Source organism: Candoia aspera, chromosome 1 (assembly GCF_035149785.1).
Source record: "Candoia aspera isolate rCanAsp1 chromosome 1, rCanAsp1.hap2, whole genome shotgun sequence".
NCBI classification, from domain to species: domain Eukaryota; kingdom Metazoa; phylum Chordata; class Lepidosauria; order Squamata; family Boidae; genus Candoia; species Candoia aspera.
In genome coordinates, this window is record NC_086153.1 from 84,709,006 (window position 1) to 84,731,327 (window position 22,322).

The window sequence follows — 22,322 nt, forward strand, 5'->3', positions numbered from 1 at the left end:
TTAAAAGAGGCAGAGAAAATGCAGATTGATATCTTGGAAATAAAAAATATTGTGGGGAAACGGTTGGAGGGAGCTCAACTAGGAACCTCAAGGAGAGAAAAAAATTAAAAATTATGCAATGATTTTGAATGAAAGTGAAGTGAGAGAATCCTGCAAGGCAAGGAGTCTACCTTTTGTCACATTTATTCATTATGGTATAGTGCGATACATGTCGACTTAGAAATAAATCCTACTATAAGATTGCAACTTTGCCATCCTTATTTTAGATAATGAGGAGGAGGAGGAGGTAATGAAGTAGTTATCTTATTTTATTTATTTATTTATCAAATTTGTCACCGCCCATCTCCTCCCACAGGATGCCATCACTCTATTACCTATTCTTCCTCTCTAGGAAGCAGTAGTACAGTATGAGCAATATGAACAAGAGATGAAGCATCTACAGCAAATGATAGAAAAAGCACATCATGAGATTCAAGAGAAGCTCATATCAACAAGCAGCATCCGAGAATTGGAAGCCCAGATTTCACGCCACGAGGTATTACAACTGAGATCCAAGGCTGACTTTTGTTTTATAAACCTCTTATGGTCCTTGGAATATTAACTATATTTAACAGCCTCAGAAAGAAAATATTGGCATCATTTTACTCTGCTGTCTTTCTCCCACAGTAGGCAGTTGAAATGGGTAACAGCTCTTAATATGGCTCCTACAGCCCCATTCACCTGAGACCATTCTGGGTGATGAACTGCCTTCTGGACTTCTTATTCTAGATCCTGAGAGTTATTTCCTACTCGCTCTGAACTGTCTTCCGGTATTTTAGATATGCTTTTAGAGAAACAACTTTATGCCACATGACAAATTATGTAATGTGGCTTAAATGGACTTATTGGTCTCCATCTTGATACATCATTTTCTATATTTTAATGTTACCAGTTCTCTCTCCCCCCATGCCACTGTTAATTAATATAAAAATATTTTCTTATAAAGATATAAATATCTACAGGCGAATTCTAATCATGCCACCTTGTCAAATGCTTGTGTAAATAAGGGTCAATGGTTTACTTAAAGAATTATTTTTTCTTACAATAACACTGTTCGTGGGGCTTTCTTTCCTAAAGTACCCAGTTTTACAGAAACATAGAACAAGAAGAAATGTTGGCAGACTTTGTTCAGGGGCAAACAGCTATCTTCTCACTCCCTTTGCTCACCGTCTCAGTTCTGTTCTCCATTCAGAAATCCAGATGAACAAAGTCACCACCTTCTAATCTTTCTGTCTTTTTTGTACCAAGCCACAGTGGTCCAGATCAGTACAGTCACAAATCATCCCAAATACGCCTTTGTGTCCTAGCAATCCTCTTCCATCAGGTACCTGTCTGCTGAATCATCCAACAAACATAATACAAAAAAATTCACTTGTGCCTTAATTATATTTCTTTATTCACCAGGTATAATGCCTAGACAATGCAATTTTAAAGCATGAAGATTAATTAATTAATTTTGATTTTGAACTATTAATTATTATTTTTATAAAATATTTTATATTTGAAAAAAAATTTATGGATGTTGGGCATGTAGCAGAAATCTTGGGCTTTTTTTATCTTGTTCTGTTGTCATTGTATTTTAGTTGGTCCTAATTCAACTTTCCTATAAACAAGGAATCATTTTAATAAGTAATCATCCATTCATTTCCCCAAATAATCTCACCAATACAGCAACTCTATTGACACTATGTTATATGTTAAATGGCACATAGGATTTGCCTCTGTGGAATAAATTGAAAAATATCTTGTGAGGAGGTATATGGAGTACCTTCCTATACTCTGGCAATAATAATAACAAGGAATGTGTTAGCGCTATACATTTACTTAAATGTGTCTATTAAATGCATTGTCAGTTGCATAGATGCAATGATAATTATGATAATTTAGATAAAAATATAGTGCAACATAGTTTAGCAGAAAAGACTGTGACCAGATGGCTTTTGTGCCTGCTATTCAATGTAGGACTGTCAGTCTTCTATCAGGTATACTTTAAAACTGTATTCCCAATTCCAAGAATATATTCCCAACATGCTGGCTGGAACTCTAGGAGTTGCCAAAACATGTAGAAAACACTGTCAAAGTGGTGGCTAAAGAAAATAATATTCCTGAAATAGGAAGATTTGTTTTTGAACTGTTTTAAGATTCACTCCTACAGTTCTTACAAGCTAATGTATTATTTTAAAACTATTTTTCATGTGTTAAAAATTAAAAGGAATTAAGCCACGAAAACTCTCAGAGGAGGAAGAAAAGAAAATTTTCAGATTGAGCTGAGCTACATACCTCAGAATTCACTATCATTTCAAATGAGTCCTATAACCATGTGCGTTTGTATTACATTCTTATTCATGTGAGAAACAGCAGGTTCAGAACTACTGTTTGGAATGAAAGTTTGCTAGTCCTTAAAATATCAGATGCCCAATGAAATAATAAATATTTAGTTTGCTGAAACCAGATGTCAAATTTAAAAAATACCCCAGCCTCTTAAATTTTCATTCAGGATGGTTTTGGTTTTTTTGGGGGTTTTAATACATTGAATTATTTTATGTAGAACAAAAAGTGTAAAAACCTGCTGGGCAACAAAAGGCACAAGATCACTTTGTTTTATTTATCTTTTTTTTTATCACCGCCCATCTCCCCCACATGGGGAGATATTTTAATTGGAGATATTTAAAAACAAAACAGGTTATGCCTCCAGCTTTTTTTGAAGAGCAAAATATTACAAATTTCCACAATAAAATAAGGTATATTATTCTGAAAGAAACAAAGTGATTAAATAATACAATAACAGTTAATTTACAAAATTACTTTCATCTTCAGAACCTGGTATATTGTGGTTATTTCGATGGAAGCTGAAACAATCACTCTCAAAATTACTATAAATCAGTCTCAAAATACATACTAATTTTCCCCATTGAGCTTTCTACATTTGGATCCAATACTTGTGAAAAACCATTCGGTATAATGGTTAAGTTAACTCTTATGTTAGAACATACCCAGAATCCAAATGAAAAAAAGAAAAAGATTAATGATTGACATGATATATGTGCAGTTACAAGTATAAATGTTGCTGTCTCCATAGTTGCTTTCACATTAATCCAGTTATGGTATATGTAAAAATTTCCCTCACTTATTTACTTGCAGATCTTCTTTGACTCAAGACAATCTGAGCGCAGTACACGAAAGAGTACTTTAGGAAAGAAGTACTCAAGAAAATAAGATTATACTTATACTAAACTTAGGTTATTGAGGCCATGGTTCTCAATAAGATATATACTTTTTTCCCAAGTATATAATATTCCAAACTACTCCAAAATAATTAAATAAAAACCGACAGGATTAATCAATATACAAATTCCATGTACTTACAAAAAGATTAAACTTACAACTTTATTCCAAGACATCAGCTCAAAAAGGACCATGATAAATTGGTGGATGAATAGAATCTATTTTATTATTAATGTATGAAATATACTTTGGTAATTCAGCGACAAAATTATCTACATATGAGCTATCCTTACCAAATTTTCCTTTTTCACTTTTCCAAAAAGAAGCTGTAACAATTTGGGCTGCAAAGTAAATAGTTCTTTGCCTGATAGATTTTCATTTGGACTCATTGAGAAAAGAACTATGTGCACTCTAGGATTCATTATATTTTGATTATTGAAGCTCTGTACTTGAAAGAGTATACAACATTTTTTAAATAATTGACCAATAATTAATAGTTTTTAATAGTTGACCAAAGATGATACCACCAAAGATGATAGTAAATTATTTCTTATTTTGTTTTAGTTTGTTTGCTAGATAAAGTATATGTACTGGAATACTGAAAAGAGACATTCTCAAGAATTATTTTCCATGTTAAAGTCATTCCTCCCCTGCTTTTACATAGATCCTTAAGAAGCCCAGTCTATCAATCTTTTGTTCAGATTATGGCTCCTCAGAGCAAGACTATGAGATCCATTGAAAGAAATCTTTGGCAGAGTCAATTCAATTCTAGCTTCATTTGGTTAAGGTTTTGATTTCTTAGTAGAAATGATCCCTCATCCATAGCACCCTTAAAAGCATAAGTTTAATTCATGCTTTATGATCCAGATTTCAGTTGATGCTGTTGGTTTCTCAGAGTATCCAGATGTGACAAGTTGCAGCTATTAATGCTACAAGGAACTGACCTATATTGCATCTATTCATCTGCAAATACAAAGCAGTCTGTGCCATGCAGTATAAATCAGTGGCAGCTGTGAATACATTCTAACTTCCTCAGCTCGTATCAGAAGGGTATTCAGTCTATTAGATGTATACCTGCCTTTTGCTGGAGTGTTCTGTATGCTCCATACTCCCAATTATGCTGAACAAATTTGGGAAACTGTCGCCCAAACTGATGCTGGAGCTGAAAGGCTCACAGGCAGAGATTCAGAGGCATACGTTGAGCAGATAATTTTATTACAAATATTAGAAAATCTGTTAGTATGAAGAAAGCCAACAACTGCAAACTGTAGGGCTCAAGCTAGAAGCACAGAGAGAGAGAAGGAAGGAGAGAGGAGAGCCAAGATTCAAATCTAACCTTTCTTTACATTTCTTTCTTTCATGTATCGTAATGGGTTGAGAGCCCTTCATTTTGGGGCAAAAGTAGTGGTTGATGCCTGTAATAGACTACAGTAGTCTCATCTCTGGCTGTTTGCTTCTAATCGTGCCCTCACAGAAGCACCAGCATCTCATGCTAACCCTGATGCAATTAACTGGAATGTAATTGTCCCTGGCACTTTGTTCCTCTCTAGTCCATCCATTGGACAATTGCTTTAGGAACTATAAATGTAACATAAAATAATTCATTATATACCAGTGGTGAGCCTAGCTGACAAAACCATGTATAAAAGAGGAGAAAAAGAAAGAAAATGTCCATGTCTAGTTAAAACTGGTTACAGGACTATATATTTTTTCCATGTACCCCTTTTGTAGTCTTCGATAAGAATCAGCAGCTATTTTACTTTCACTTTCTATACATCATTCTATATGCTTATTAGAAACCTGACCTGAAATACGTGAGTTAAAGGGTTAAGCAGCTACTTCTCTATCCTAGTAGCATTCTTGTACAATCCTCATTCGCTGTGCCAGCCAGGTCGAATCAACATTAAGCAGGCCTAATCCTAAATGTGTGTTTGCTGAAGAAGACAGTCCTTGATACTTGGATTTTAGCTTTAAATTAGCTTGTGTGGTTTTTATTCAAGATAAAACCTGGATGCAATCCCAGTTGTTGTTCCACTTAAGCAATTCCAAGGAGTAGGTATTCTATAACCCCGTGCAGAAACAAACATGCTACTTGTAGCATATTTATTTTTGCTATATTTGTATAGCACATGCCCCTGGTAAAGCCAGCATATTAGAGCAGCAAGAAGAAAGTGACAGTGTTTGTTAGCCTTGTGTATTATTGTGTGCTCTGTTAACTACTGTATATTCAATCCAAAGAGAAACAACAGGGCTCTTATTGTTTTTTTAACACTTCCTCTTATCGCATGACCTCACTTGCTGGCATGTACTATCTGGAGCCGTTCAGCTGGCTTTAGTGCCTTGCAGGAATAAATTACTTCTCCTCTCCCTCCCCTGTTTTCAGCAGAATTCTGGGTGGAAATTGTTTGCTTTTGACATCAGCTTAGTCTCCCTGTCTGTGATAAGTGAACGGTTCTTTTTCAGAGCTGTCTCTGTTAAAGGGTTAAGTGTGCAGTGTGATGCAGCCTGACTTGTTTTTTTCCCCCACAATCAACATCCTGTGGTTCAGCTATTGCTGTGGCTAATATGGAGCATCTGAAACACAGAGCTGTGATTTCATTGGCTGCTCTTAAAGAAGCCAGCCGGTTTTTCTAACGGAAGCCGAATTGCTGCTAGCCCTTAACTTCTTAAGGCCTTCACTGATCCTGCGGTTTTCTCAGGAACTGGCCCAGAAGATCAAAGGTTACCAAGAGCAAATTGCATCTCTAAATTCCAAGTGCAAGATGCTAACGATGAAAGCGAAGCATGCCACTATGCTGCTGACAGTGACAGAAGTGGAAGGGCTTTCAGAAAGAATGGAGGAGTTGGATTCAGAAGAAATGCTTCCTGCACACACTGCCCACCCATCTGTAGTGATGGTAAGCAATGACCGGCCGTGTAATTTACATTTCTCTGATGGGATCATTTTTTGCAGTATTGCTTCTTACTCTGTTGCGAACATTCAGGTTGTTCACTGCTTTTAGGAGATATCTGAATACTGTAGAGTAAAATGCACTGAACTCAGTTTATGCAGAACAGCAATTGTATACAAAGTGAATAGAAATCAGTCAGTTATCTTTGTGCGGGAGAAGAGATGGATGGAGGCAGGGTGTAATTCAGCCTTTTAAAATATGTGTACTACATATGAACACTAAATACAGTAAATCATTTACTCTAAATAATAATAAGTTAGGTTGAGGCTTATACTTCGAATAACTCGTTTTTTAAAAACATTATGGCTTGTATGTCAAACGCAGATTGGATGCTAAATGCAGAACTGAAGAAGAGTTTAAATTAAAAGGTTACATTATATATAAATTATTTAAGCATCTGCACCAGTGGTAAATTTTTAAAGAAGGTTATACTAAACATCTTTTATAGATAAATAAAATTTTTCAGTGTCAACTATTAACAGTAAACAGAACAGCATCCATCAGAGGAGTATATTCCCTTCCTAGGCTCTTAAGTTAAAATCAAAATATTTTATTATGATCATAGATCAGAAAATTAAAATTTAAAATATAAATTACAGAACAAAATTAAAAGTATTTGAGGGGGTCTTCATTGCTGCCTGGCAATAGGTGGCAACTCTCCCAGTTGTGTCTTGGTTGATGTTTGATAATACAGTAATAGTTTAGTATAAAACTCATCCCATTTGCCTGGGAATCACTGGAGGAGGTGCTATATGGTACTTTTGGAAATCTCTACAGTAATTGCAATAAAAGAGGACATGCTGCTTCTATTTCTCCATTTTTGCTTGCTTCCTAGGCTCTTAGACTTCCCCTCATATAAGATGTCTTAAATGAATGCTGGGGAAGTTTGATGGAATATGGGAAGGGAGGACAAAAAACTATGTTAGATGACTTATACTCTGCTTGCATGATGTGAATAGAGCTAAATGATCATTGTGTGCAGTAGTTTTACACGTTGATCAGCTTCTTTTTGCAGTGTTTCTAAATAGCAGTGGTAGGGGTCTATGCTTAATACTTTAGTGCAGAGGGAAGGGCAACAACAGATTAAATAATAAAGTTCTAACCATAAAGTGGCTAGAACTACTTCTGTGGTATCCATATAAAAGGATGTAAAAATACAGTGCTGATTTTCATTGTGCTGCTGAATTTCCAGGGGCTGCAAAAAGGAGCACAAGAACCCCATATAATCCCAGTGTTTCAGGTTGATCTGGAGGAAAGCTGCTTTGTCTTTGGCTATATGTTCTAGTGGTTTCTCTCTGTAATTTTTCCCACATTTTTTTCCTTCTTGGTAGAATTAGTACCTGTGTTTTATCATTATTGTGACTATATTAGTTTTTAAAAAGAGCTGTCATGTAAATTCTTCAGAAATTCGCCCTTCATCAACTTGACTAACATACTTTTGGTGCATACACAGTGATCAGGAAAAAGAAATAAGAAGGCAAGATTGTGTAAAAGGGATTATGATAGGCACAGCTAATCATACCGAGGTGGAAAACGTTTTGCCTGCCAAAATCTACCACACTAGTATCAAGATTCAGAATTCCTCTCCCTCTTTATAGTTGATCAGTTTACAGGTTTGAGAAGGAAGCATAGGCTCTTATGAACTGTGTTCTGATGAAACTCCACATTTTTGAAGACATGAAATGCAAAGTCTTTCTGGTATCTGAATGATCTTCCTGTCCTTTGGGATTGCATTTCCCATGGCAGATGACTGCTGGTCGCTGTCACACACTTCTGTCACCAGTTACTGAGGAGTCTGGGGAAGAGGGAAGCAACAGTGAGATTTCTTCTCCTCCTGCCTGTCGCTCTCCTTCACCTGTGGCTAATGCTGATGCTTCTGTTAATCAGGTATCTCCCTCCCAGCATTCATTCATCTGTGCTGTCTGCAGACATCTGTGGTCCTCAGTGTACAATATCTCATTTGTTCAGCAATGTGGAGATTTTTTTCAGGAAAAAAGAAATCAAAAACTGCTGAGTTCAGATCATGCAGGATTAGCAAATATAGAACTTTTGTTTTATCATTAAGAAATCACCATTCATTCTCACTTTCAAAATTAGCCTAGCACATCAAAATTGCAAAAGAACCTGAGAAAACACAAGTTTATGCCAACATGTTAGAAATATTTCATTGTCTTGTTTCTGTCACCAGATTGTTGAAGAAAGAGGTATGATATTTTCCATTGTTTTGTTTATGCAGGAATAATCCATTTTTTTCATAAGAATTCAGCTGTTTTTGTTGCATTGCTTTCTTTTCAACAGAAGAGTTCATGTAGTATGTATCTGCATATGTCTGTACATATGGGCCAGTACTTCTGTCCATCAAAAGTATTTTGGAATCATTTCATATCAAAGGGCACAATGAAAAGAAGTATAAAATGGAATAAAACAATGGAAGTTTTATCATTAAGAAATTGTTATAATTTCCTTAACAGCAAGTATATGTTGTACATTCTGATGTCTCTTTGCATGCACTGCATGTTTGAGATCTTCCCACAGATTTTCAGTAACATTCAACTTGGGGGGCCATGAAAGCCAATCCAACCTTTATCTTTCCTTTAAGTACTTCGCAGGTATGTTTCAGATCATTGCCTTGCTGAAATATAGAACCCTTTTTCAGCCTCAGTTTTTTCACTAGGATATTTGCTTGAAGGCTAGGAAAATCTGCAGAAAAGATGTTCAGATGCCCAAAAGCTCACAATTCATTGCAAAGAATATGCTGAAAAATATAGCTGATACTGGAGTAGTTGTCCACAGATCTGCAGTACAGAGTGTCTCATACAACAATGATCTGCATGAGAGAATTGTCAGAAGCAAATGTCCAAAAGTCATAATAAAAGTGATCACCTTAAGTATGCAAAATAAAACCTTGATAAGCCTGAAATGTTTTGGAACAAAGTGCTTTCAAATGATGAAACAAAAATTGAACTCTAGAACTATAACCATGCAAGTTACATTTAGAGAAAAATGAGTGAAGCATCTGAAGAGAGGAACACCTTGTTCTATCATGCTTTGGGGTTGAATGGCAGCCAGTGGCATAGAAAATATTACCTGGATGGCAGGAAGAATGGATCCAACTAAATATCATCATAAGAAGCAAATATCCTACAGTCAGTGAAGACATTGAATCTGAAAAGAGGTTATCTTGGCTTTTTTAGCAAGATAATTCAAACTTTCCTATAAAACAACCATGAAATACTTAAAGGGGAAAAAATTAAAATAATTGTCAGTGATACATTAAGCTGATACATTTTCAGTGATACTTGGGAAAAAAATCTTACTTGCATTGCGGCTAATGAAAAAAAGTGGGTATCATAAACATACACGTAACACCTTAAATCAAATATTTATGTCATCTCTGTCATTGGCTTCATGTAAATTTTAAATAGCATGTGACTGTTTAACACTAGGTTATTCTCTGGCTGGAGAGGTTTTCTGGAACACTGGGATGCAGTGCTATATGTTTACTTTATCATTCATGTTAAATCAAAGATTGGCAAATTTATAATTCTTCAGTTCTGTGTTTACTTACATCAGTCATAGCCATCTTCAAAGCCTGTTCCAAAGGGTGGGGGGGCAGTGTTACATAAAAAGTACAGGCAAAAATTATGGGAAAGAAATAAAAGTAATGGTATTAAAATACCATAAATGGAAACTATATGACATTAGTACTAAACTAGAATTTACTGAGATTTCAAGAATAAGTTGAAGTTTCATCTCTTTTGAAAATACAATATTTTTCCTCATGCTCATAGGACATTGCTTATTACCAAGCTTTATCTGCTGAACAGTTGCAGACAGAAGCATCCCAAATTCAGCCTGGCACCTCGATTGCTCAGGAATCCTGTGAACCAAGATTAGAGTCCATTACCAGTACTAAATTGGATGATTTGCAACGTTCTTGGGAAACCCTGAAAAATGTGGTAAGGCCTAAATATTACAATTAATGTTGATGGGGATTCATGTTTATGTCAGAGTAAGTACTTACAAAAGCATACATAGTCTAGATTGAAAATGAGATTGCATCAGAACTACGAGGAAACTTCCATACAGAAAGTTTCAAGGCCTTGAATAACCTCTTCAAGTTCAGTCAAATTCCAGAAGCCACAAAACACTTTTAAGCAGTCAGATGAGGCCTGATCTGTTCAGCACTCCAGGTATTTCTTATGCATCCAAAATAGCACCATCCACAATTAAGGTATTAACATACTTGCAGGAAATCTGAAAAGGAAAAAAGGATAGCAAAATGCCCAAATGGAGAGGGGGGAGAGGACTGACCATGTTCTTTGGACATGGAATGCTGTCTCTTGGAGAAGAAAAACTACAATAAATAAACAGTTCAGCATAGCTGATTAGCTGGAATATTCAGGAGAAGCAATCCACAATGCAACATGCTGTTGCAGGCCATATTTGGAACTTTAGCTGCAGTTTCAAATGTGGCTCCTGGATTATTAACAAGCACTAGATACAGTATTGTGATTATATTATAACAGTGCAAGGTCAGTTGCTCTGGCTCCCAGTCTTTTCTAGATTCAAGCTCAAATCTTATTGTGACCCCTAAAGTCCATCAGGTTTAATATCAGGATACTGGGAGGTCTTTTTTATCAGGATACTGTTCGCTTTTTCCATATTGGCCATTCAGAAATGAGGATCTTCAGTGAGGGTCTCCCTCTGAAATAAGTTAAGTTAATAAGGGCCCTGTGAAATGCTCTTCCTTAAAAGAGATGCAATAGGCGTTTCTCTTGCTATGTTTTCAATACTAGGCAAAGACTTGTTGATTTTCTGAAGTGTTTTAGCTTGTGTTCATTTCATGTGCTTTATATTTAAGTTTTAATTTTTTTTCTTTTTTATCAATTACTGTGGAAATATATTTAAAGTGTGGCTTAACAACACTTGAAATCAGTAAATAGCTCAGCCACTTGTCAGTTTGCAAATAAGTGTCTTCATGACAACATGTGGATATCTGGGAATAAAAGCAAGCTACATACCCAATGCCAACAGCATGAATCCATGTACTATGAGGCGGGTTAATTACAAAAGAAATTACATGAAATAGAAAAACATTAGATTTTGTATCATTAACTTTATCAACCAGATTCTTAATGACTAATTCTTGAAGATTATTCGTTGTTTATTTGTTTAGTCGCTTCCGACTCTTCGTGACTTCATGGACCAGCCCACACCAGAGCTTCCTGTCGGTTGTCAACATCCCCAGCTCCCCCAGGGACAAGTCCGTCACCTCTAGAATATCATCCATCCACCTTGCCCTTGGTCGGCCCCTCTTCCTTTTGCCCTCCACTCTCCCTAGCATCAGCATCTTCTCCAGGGTGTCCTGTCTTCTCATTATGCGGCCAAAGTATTTCAGTTTTGCCTTGAATATCATTCCCTCAAGTGAGCAGTCTGGCTTTATTTCCTGGAGGATGGGCTGGTTTGATCTTCTTGCAGTCCAAGGCACTCTCAGAATTTTCCTCCAACACCACAGTTCAAAAGCATCGATCTTCCTTCGCTCAGCCTTCCTTATGGTCCAGCTCTCGCAGCCATATGTTACTACAGTGAACACCATTGCTTTAACTATGTGGACCTTTGTTGTCAGTGTGATGTCTCTGCTCTTAACTGTTTTATCGAGATTGGTCATTGCTCTTCTCCCAAGGATTAAGTGTCTTCTGATTTCCTGACTGCAGTCAGCATCTGCAGTAATCTTCGCACCTAGAAATACAAAGTCTTTCACTGCCTCTATGTTTTCTCCCTCTATTTGCCAGTTATCAATCAAGCTGGTTGCCATAATCTTGGTTTTTTTGAGGTTTAGCTGCAAGCCAGCTTTTGCACTTTCTTCTTTCACCTTCATCATAAGGCTCCTCAGTTCCTCTTTGCTTTCAGCCATCAAAGTGGTATCATCTGCATATCTGAGATTGTTAATGTTTCTTCCAGCGATTTTAACTCCAGCCTTGGATTCCTCAAGCCCAGCATGTCGCATGATGTGTCCTGCGTACAATTGGAATAGGTAGGGTGAGAGTATACAGCCCTGCCGTACTCCTTTCCCAATCTTAAAGCAGTCCGTTGTTCCGTGGTCTGTTCGTACTGTTGCTACTTGGTCGTTATACAGATTCTTCAGGAGGCAGACAAGATGACTTGGTATCCCCATACCACTAAGAACTTTCCACAATTTGTTATGGTCCACACAGTCAAAGGCTTTAGAATAGTCAATAAAACAGAAATAGATGTTTTTCTGAAACTCCCTGGCTTTTTCCATTATCCAGCGGATATTGGCAGCTTGGTCCCTAGTTCCTCTGCCTTTTCTAAACCCAGCTTGTACATCTGGCAATTCTCGCTCCATGAATTGCTGAAGTCTACCTTGCAGGATCTTGAGCATTACCTTACTGGCATGTGAAATGAGTGCCACTGTTCGATAGTTTGAACATTCTTTAGCGCTTCCCTTTTTTGGTATGGGGATATAAATTGATTTTGTCCAGTCTGATGGCCATTCTTGTGTTTTCCAAATTTGCTGGCATATAGCATGCATTACCTTGACAGCATCATCTTGCAAGATTTTGAACAGTTCAGCTGGGATGCCGTCGTCTCCTGCTGCCTTGTTATTAGCAATGCTTCTTAAGGCCCATTCAACCTCACTCTTCAGGATGTCTGGCTCTAGCTCACTGACCACACCGTCAAAGCTATCCCCGATATTGTTATCCTTCCTATACAGGTCTTCTGTATATTCTTGCCACCTTTTCTTGATCTCTTCTTCTTCTGTTTGGTCCTTGCCAACTGTGTTTTTGATCATACCCATTTTGGCCTGGAATTTACCTCCGATGTTTCTAATTTTCTGGAAGAGGTCTCTTGTCCTTCCTATTCTATTGTCTTCTTCCACTTCTGCGCATTGTTTGTTTAAAAATAATTCCTTATCTCTTCTGGCTAACCTCTGGAATTTTGCATTTAATTGGGCATATCTCCCCCTATCACTGTTGCCTTTTGCTTTCCTTCTTTCTCGGGCTACTTCTAGTGTCTCAGCAGACAGCCATTTTGCCTTCTTCTTTTTTTCTCTTTCTTTGGAATGAATTTTGTTGCCGCCTCCTGAACAATGTTGCAAACCTCTGTCCATAATTCTTCCAGGACCCTGTCTACTAAGTCCAGTCCCTTAAATCTATTCTTCACCTCCACTGCATATTCCTTAGGAATATTAGTGAGCTCATATCTAGCTGATCTGTGGGTCTTCCCTAATCTCTTTAGTCTGATCCTAAATTGTGCAAGAAGAAGTTCGTGATCTGAACTACAGTCAGCTCCAGGTCTTGTTTTTACCAACTGTATAGATGTCCGCCACCTTTGGCTGCAAAGGGTGTAGTCAATCTGATTTCGGTGTTGTCCATCTGGTGAAGTCCATGTATAAAGCCGTCTCTTAGGTTGTTGGAAGAGAGTGTTTGTTATGCAGAGTGAGTTGTCTTGGCAAAATTCTATCAGCCTATGTCCTGCTTTGTTTTGTTCTCCCAGGCCATGCTTACCTGTAATTCCAGGTGTCATTTGACTGCCCACCTTAGCATTCCAGTCTCCCGTGATGAAAATAACATCTCTTTTAGGCGTGTTGTCCAGTAGGTGCTGCAGATCCTCATAGAACTGCTCTACTTCAGCTTCTTCAGCATCTGTGGTTGGGGCATATATTTGGATCACTGTAATGTTAGATGGCTTGCCCTGAATTCGAATTGAGATCATTCTATCATTTTTTGGATTGTATCCAAGCACTGCTTTAGCCACATTACGATTAATTATGAAGGCTACTCCATTTCTTCTGTGGTCCTCTTGTCCACAGTAGTAGATCTGGTGGTCATTTGATGTGAAGTGGCCCATTCCAGTCCATTTCAGTTCACTGATGCCCAAAATGTCTATCTTTAATCTTGACATCTCACCAGTAACCACATCCAATTTGCCCTGGCTCATAGATCTTACATTCCAGGTTCCAATGGTGTGTTGATCCTTAGAACATCAGATTCACCGTTCACCACCAGCACCGTCGGCCACTAGCCGTCCTTCGGCTTTGAGCTAGCTGCGTCATCATGTCTGGGGCTAGTTGAACTCATCCTCTGTTCCTCCCCAGTAGCATTTTGACCATCTTACGACCTGGGGGTCTCATCTTCCGATGGTATACCGACATATCTCTGGTTGTACTGATCCATTTAGTTTTCATGGCAAGAATACTGGGGTGGGTTGCCATTACCTTCCCCAGGGATCGCATTTAGTCTGACCTCTCTGTCATGACCTTCCCGTCTTGGGTGGCCCTTCACGGTTTAGCTCATGGCATCACTGAGGTGCTGAAGCTCCAGCACCATGACAAGGTAACGATCCTTTGCTGAAGTGAAGATTATTAGGAAGCTACAATTGTATGAGAAAAATGTAATACATTGTCTGTTACAGTGATAATAAAAGCTCAGCCAAAACTCATGCTTATATAATCAGGCTAAAAGCAATTTAATTATAGTTTGAGATTGGGAGCTGTTTTGCAAAGATTTGGCAACATAAATTTCATTGCAATAATGTTTATGGACAAACTATATAGTAGTATGTCTTTTAAAATCCTAAGGTGAAATCACTAAGCAGTAAGTGTTATGTGCGTTGGAAGAAAAATTACATATACAAATTTAGTATATCCATACGTTTCCCTTTTCTTTTTAATGACATTTGTTAAATTAATTTTTATTAAGATATTGTTAATTCAATACATTTTATCAATTAATACAGAAGTTTATAAAGGTTTAATCTCTGCTTACAAATAATTTTTCCCTTTAGATTAGTGAAAAACAGCGCACACTTTATGAAGCCCTTGAACGTCAGCAGAAATACCAAGATTCTCTTCAGTCTATATCAACAAAAATGGAAGCCACTGAGGTGAAATTAAATGACACTCTAGAGAGTAATAAGAGTCCAGAAGGCCAGATGGCTGGCCACCAGGTAAAATAAATAAATAAGCATATTACAAGGTTGCTTCTTGTTCAATTTCAGGTCTCCAGACTTCAGATCCAACTATATGGCAAAGTTACGTCACATGTTTTTTCATTTTCTGCTTTCTTTTAGAAAGTGAGGAAAGTATTTTAAAAAATCAAGTATTTTAAAAGACAAGGGGTATTACTTTAAAGGTATTATGTGTTTGCCAAGTACTCATTATCTTCATTTTTACTGTAGTAAAGTGCAGGTAAGGAAATGAATTGAACTTTGATCCCCTTCCAGACAGGCTGGGGAGGCCCACATAATCTTCAAACAAGGCTGTTCAGTTGAATCATCATGTGAAACAAATCCCATCCCATTAACAAAAAGTGCATTAGCCTCTCTGTGCATTCCTCTAGCCTTCTATTTCACCACTATCCCACCTCCATCCTTGCCAGTCCCTCAGAGGAGCTTGGGAAGAGAGGGGATCTTTTTTGTGAAAGGCTTTTTTTTTTTTTTGCATCCTTCCATTGGCCTATTGGAGAGAGTTCTGACTGGGTGCCAGAGAGAATGGACCATAAAGCAGAGGATACAGTAGCAAGCCAGGACAAAGCCATTGCCAAGGCTGGTGTTTATTTATGTGGAGGTGCCACAAGTCTGAATCTAACTCACTAATTTTAAATAAATTAACATATTGTGGTTAAAAATATCCAGATATATCAGTTCCTAACACGGGTTTTTGGTGTGATTTTATGACTGTAATTGTGCGGTGTCTAGATGCTTATGTGATTGGGTATTATTTATATATATATATATATATATATATATATATATATATATATATATATAAAATCTTGTTTTCCTCTGTGGACCACATTCACTGTACTGGATCCAATGACATGGGCTACTCAGAGTCTAGTTTATAATACTCATTGGAACTCAGCAGTTCAAATGTATTAATCTTTTAAGAGCTGTTTCTTCAGCAATAAGGTAACTAAGTTGGTCCTGTTTAACGTCTGTCTTTAATAGGCTTTGATGGATGAAATTCTGATGCTCCAAGAGGAAATAAGTGAGCTACAAACCTCGTTAGCAGAAGAACTGGTGTCTGAGCCATTAGATGCAGATGCTGCTGAGCAGCTGGCTCTGCAGTCCACCCTCACTGTGTTAGCGGAGAGAATGGCCACTATTAAGATGAAAGCTTCAGGAAAACAGCAGCTTCTTGAGGTACAAGGATGCTGAAAGTAGGGTTTAATTTTATAGTTCAGTAAAATAAGTAAAATCTTTCAAAGGGAACTTCCAAAGGGGAGTGCAGATATGTTGATGGATTAAGCTGATGCCTTCCACCTCCATAATCAAACAACACTGTGGCTGGTGGTTTCCATGGTACTAAGTCCTGGCTCCTTCATGCTTCAGTTGCATGGTTTGCTGCACACAAGAAACTCCCATTCTGCAATATTGCTGTAGAAGCAACAGTGCTTCTCCTTGTTTTCACACAGGATAGGGTCAACACCTCCCAGCATTTTGGTATTACCACTGAAGGGTTGTAGTTCAAGTAGGATAGGCAGGTTGCTGCATGAAAAGTACTCCATATCCCTTGCTCAAACTGTTTTTGTCAAGAAGCTCAGAATTAAGAGGTTGAGCTGGCAAATGTGCACCAGTTGGTTGATCTGTATTTCTCTGCTGGTGAGGAAGCTCTAGTGCTAGTGGCAGTTTTATTCTGATACTATAAATTGTCTGAAATCTCTTGCAAGTCCTGTTTGTTTTCACTGTGAGATCAGAAGGCTTGGGCAACAGGAAGGCTTGAAGTGCCTGAGAACTTCAGCTATCCCTCAATTTCATTTGCTAGAATCACAGCAAATTATGGCACATACATGTTCATAACCTGATGAGATACAGCATCAAGCTAAATCTCCCATGGTGCCTTTCAGGACTTCAGTGGTATTCAGTAGTATTGAACATACATTCAGCTGCAGGTCATTAAGTGCCAAGTAAACCGCTGAGCTGTCGATCGGAAGGTCGGCGGTTCGAAACCGCGCGGCGGGGTGAGCTCCCGTTGCTCGTCCCAGCTTCTGCACACCAAGCAGTTCGAAAACATGCAAATGTGAGTAGATTAATTGGTACCGCTTCGGCGGGAAGGTAACGGCGTTCCGTGAGTCATACTGGCCACATGACCCGGAAGTGTCCTATGGACAACGCCGGCTCCAAGGCTTTGAAACGGAGATGAGCACCGCCCCCTAGAGTCGGACACGACTGGACTTTACGTCAAGGGAAACCTTTACCTTTACTAATCACCTGCATATGTACAGTATTTGTAAAGCGGTCCCTAAATTAAATATGTATATTGTAATGTGTGTGTGCGTGTGTGTGCTTGGTAAAAATATAATCTATAAGATTCAGTTCTGTACCATACTTAGAACAATTCCCTTAATAAAGGAGAAAGCCAGTGGGGTTTGAACAAATAGTAATTTAGTGCATGTCTTACATTCTGTTTATTTGCCCCACTAGTAACATTTTTTGTTACATAAGTATAACACTATTAACAAATCATGTGTATAGTCACAGATGTGTGTTGGGGTGTGTGTCGGGGGGGTTGAACTGGACAGAAAAAGCATAGCACACAAGTAACTCCTTGTGAACCAGTTCAACATTTTTCCTTTCTTTTTTATTTCTTTCATAACCTTTCAGGAAAAGCCTTGATTTCTCTAAGAGTGTGACTTCTTCAATTAGGTAGCTCTGCAAGCAGCATTCAGCTAAAGCAAATAAACAAATTCTCCTGCTTACAATTTGAGAATAAAGTGCAATGCAGCAAATTTATTTATAGCCCAATTTGCTCTACAAGACTAGGATTAATTATCTCCTGGTCTGTAAAAGTAATACTTCTGCTACTATGTCAGTATGCCTATTGCTATACTTAAATTGCGAGTTCAGCTCTTACTAAATCCCACATAGACTTAATAAAGGTTATTTATTAGGACTAGCAGGTCTCATGGCCAGCAAAAAAATTAATATTCTTGTCTCTTCAGATCTTCTCTCCTGGGAATTCTGGACTGGGTAAATTAATCTCTCAAATTGTTGTCTTTTCCATGTACATTGTGCCAGCCCCTCTTTGGTGATTTTCCATTACCTAGGAACATGCACAACTTCAGAAGTCTGAAACAATCCAATTTTGCTTGCTAGCCATTTTCTCCCTTTCCTTCTCTCAGCCCAACAACACCCCTCCTGACAGCTCTTTAGCCCATTTCAACTTCCTCCCCATGCTCCATGAGAAACTCAGTGTGTGAAAAGCCCTTATCTTTTTCTATTCTGGCTACTTTTCCACCTTGCAGATCTAGGAGGTCACATAACAGGATGGCAGACATTTATCTGCTCAATTCTGTCACACGTATCCTTAGATTTAGATTTCTGTCCATCTGAAAACAAATACATTGCAAATAATGGCATTTAATTCCCAGGAGAAACTCAATGAGCAGCTAGAAGAACAGCGTCAAGAGCAGGCTCTGCAAAGGTATCGCTCTGAAGCAGATGAACTTGATCACTGGCTTTTGAATACAAAAGCATCTCTGAACACTACATTGGTGACTGATGAGGAGCCTATGGATATGGATTCTCAACTGGTTGACTGCCAGGTGGAAAAAAATCTTCATGTTCAAATATTATCTCTGCTGTACTAACAGAAATTTCTTATGTGTTATTAAATTAAACATTACCCACAATAGGAATTCTATTTTTCATTGATCATGTGCCATCAAATTGGTGTCACCTCTTAGCAACAGGCATGCTATAGGGCCAGTTATATTTGTCTCAAAATAAAATAAAATTAAGGGGTTTTATTTTTCATAAAAAATTAGATATGGTAATAGATAATGTAAATATATATCTTTTAATCCTAATAATTTATTTTTTGTTTATTTTTTTTTCTTCTAGTTATTTGAATCCATACCCAATCACTTCCAAAATTTGCCATGAGTTCTAAAGTTGAACAAAGTTGCCTTTCAAATTACACTGTATATTTATATATTTTAATTCAGAAAATACAATGTTTTGTATTTTAATATGATACCCAGTTACATTAGAAAGGTGAAGTTGGATGTTAATCAGCTAATTTTGCTAGGAGATAATGTCAACGTGGGTGATTTGTTCAGGTTTAAAATATCATACAGTAAAGTCTAGTTATAATGGAAATAATTTTTTGAATGATTCATTAGTACAGAATTTATGCTTTAAACTAAGAAGAGTTAGAATAATTTCTCAAAAGAAAAATTAATTTTCTTAAATTAAAGAAATGTAAACTCTAGTTAGTTTAAATTATGATTTGTTGAAACAAGTCAAGGTCAGTCCATGATTTATGGTCATAATTTGTTTAATAAAAACCAATTACAGAGTATTCAGAAAGGTTTCTTCAGTTCTGACATAATAATAAACTCCAGGTAGTTTAAAAAGGGAAGAGAACCCTTCTAAGCTCTAAATGATTGTCCTGTTGAAGGAGGCATAAGAGCTCAAGGCTTTGTTTTGTTTAAGTAAAGGCGAGGATTATTGTAAAATCTGAAACAAATCACTAAATTCTTATTTGTGAACTGATTTCCATGATGAGAGATAATCTATGAAAAACATAGTAAAGTTGTGTTAATAGAAACAGAGCAATGTTTAGAAGGAAGATACCCTAAAAAGGAAGTTGGCTTACCTGATTCATCTTACCTGTTTCTTCATTGCAAATGGAAGAGAGTAATGTCATATGTGTCATGACATCTTTGCATGCAATGAGAATGGTGTAGTTGTCATGACACAAATATGTAATTTGCATCACTTTAACATCACTGTGGTTTCTACCAGACACCTATGCTTCATTATATAATTGCCTTTGGGTACAGTTTTAGACAAACTGCTAGCATACCTCAAATCTATGTCAACATCAGAATTCCTATAAAAATATAACGTGATTCAAACAGCAAATAATTTAACACAGAAATCCTTAAGCTTGTCAGTGTCAAAATATTGCTTATTTAGCACTGTGTATAAATAAATTGTCTGCATTTAAAATAAATATGCCAGAGATTTGTCCCTTTAAGTCGCTCCTTACGTGAAAGAAGATTATGTAGAGAATCTTAGGGCATTTATGCACCAATCAGAAAGATCTCTTGAGAAGAGGCTTATCAATTCAACAGAGCAATGGGGGAAGGAAGGGCAAGAAGTGCAGAAGTACGCCATGTAGAACAATAAGAACAAGCCATCCAAACTAAATGAGATATTCTTATTGCCATAATCTAGGGATGTCATTGTCTGTCATATTGCTGCATTAAAGAAATGGAACAGAAATAAGCATATAAGCAACAGTGACATCCAGCATATATTTGTTACTTATATTTTTGTTTTCAAACAATGTTTACTTTTTGAAGATTTTTTTTTACAGGTGAAAAATAAATGCAAAATGTCTTAAGTATATTTTTGAGAACATTGGGGAGAAAACACAGAGCAGTAATGTAAATTTGGTTTGCTCTTAGTAGAAGAAATGATGAAGTAGGCTTTTGATGGATGCTTAGGGATGTATGAATTTGCTTCGTTGTTTTTGCTGCTTCAGAATATGCTTGTGGAGATTGAACAGAAGGTAGTGGCTTTGTCTGAGCTGTCCGTACACAATGAAAACCTCCTCATGGAAGGAAAAGCTCAGACCAAGGATGAGGCTGAGCAACTGGCACTGAAACTCAGAACACTAAAGGGAAGTCTTTTGGAACTGCAGAGAATCCTTCATGACAAACAGATCAACATCCAGGTAAGAAGCTCTTTGTAATTAGTTTTATCTATTTATTTATTTATTTATTTTCTATCCCGCCTGTATTATTTTTATAAATAACCCAAGGCGGCGAACATACCTAATATTCCTTCCTCCTCCTATTTTCCCTACAACCACCACCCTGTGAGGTGGGTTGGGCTGAGAGGGAACGGCTGGCCAAGGTGACCCAGCCGGCTTTCATGCCTAAGGCGGGACTAGAACTCTCAATCGCCTGGTTTCTAGCCCGGTGCCTTAACCACTAGACCAAACTGGCTCTGCTTTTAAAGGTATTCTTTGGGTTTATATATAGGAATTGGGCAAATATGTTTACTCTTAAGAATCTGAACTCTGGGGTAACCTTTCTAATTTTTGTAATATTTGACATAATAAATAACAAACTGCCTGATCTGATTTACTTGCTCAGTTTTATTCCCCACCTTCTAATTTTCTCTGTGTTTGTGTGTGTGCATGCACATGCACACACACATGCCTTTGAGTCAGTCTTAACTCCTGGCAACTGCTTGGACCAGTCTCCGCAGTTTTCTTGGCAAGATTTTCAGAAGTGGTTCACCTTCTAAACTTGCCTTCTTCCTAGGGCTGAGAGAAAGTGACTGGCCCAAAGTCACCCAGCTGTAACTGGGACTGGAATCCTCAGTCTCCTAGTTTCTAGTCTGGTGCCTTAACCAGTATACCAAACTGTCTGTCCTCCTTCTATTCTGCTGAATATTATTTGTTTCTGGACAAATTTTCAAATATTGTGGCCTTAGCAAAATAAATCGGCATTAATCAAGTCATAAGTCAAATATAGTTACTAAGTCATTGTGGTTAACTGGTTAAAATCAGAGAGAAGGTGGCAGGTAATGTTTTATTCTAATACAGCATTTTTTGTTTACGTAGTTAGGAAAATGGGTGAGGAGAAACCTGCTTTCATTAGTAGGGTCCTTTAACTGAGTAAGGGTGCACATTTTAGTTTTGGAGAGTATATCTGATATAATAATTCAGTTTCAATATGGATGTCGTCTATATCTCATTGATCATTATGGATATAGTGCATGCATGGACCTGCCTATGCACCTTAAGGCTTCCCACTTCTTCTCAACATAGTTTTTGAATTAGGACATCATCTGCCAGGTTGATTGGTTTGCTTATTTCTGCACAGAAGAGCTAGCATTCTGAATGAGCAGTTCATTCATACCCATGACCATTTCAAGCCTCTTTTTAAAATAACTGTCCTTGTGGTAGGTCACTAACTTTAATTTACTGTGTTCACAGTCTGATGTTTTGTCACATTCAAAGGAATCCATAAAGGTGAGGGAAAGTAACAAAACGTCATTTTGTTTTCAACATGGTGGTTTATTCCAGACATTTGTAATCTTTTTCTAGGCACATGACTC

The 22,322-nt window shown here is 37.4% G+C and overlaps 1 protein-coding gene across 1 annotated transcript in view; it reads left to right on the plus strand.

Moving 5' to 3' along the window:
• The window catches only part of SYNE1 (spectrin repeat containing nuclear envelope protein 1), a 313,009-nt gene that overhangs the window by 186,986 nt on the left and 103,701 nt on the right, over positions 1-22,322 (plus strand). Inside the window, exons 89-96 of the mRNA XM_063293716.1 lie at positions 396-535; positions 5,964-6,161; positions 7,962-8,102; positions 10,007-10,174; positions 15,027-15,188; positions 16,191-16,385; positions 18,614-18,787; positions 20,737-20,928. Coding sequence (XP_063149786.1) covers positions 396-535; positions 5,964-6,161; positions 7,962-8,102; positions 10,007-10,174; positions 15,027-15,188; positions 16,191-16,385; positions 18,614-18,787; positions 20,737-20,928 — 1,370 coding nt within the window. The remainder of the gene's footprint in view (positions 1-395; positions 536-5,963; positions 6,162-7,961; positions 8,103-10,006; positions 10,175-15,026; positions 15,189-16,190; positions 16,386-18,613; positions 18,788-20,736; positions 20,929-22,322) is intronic.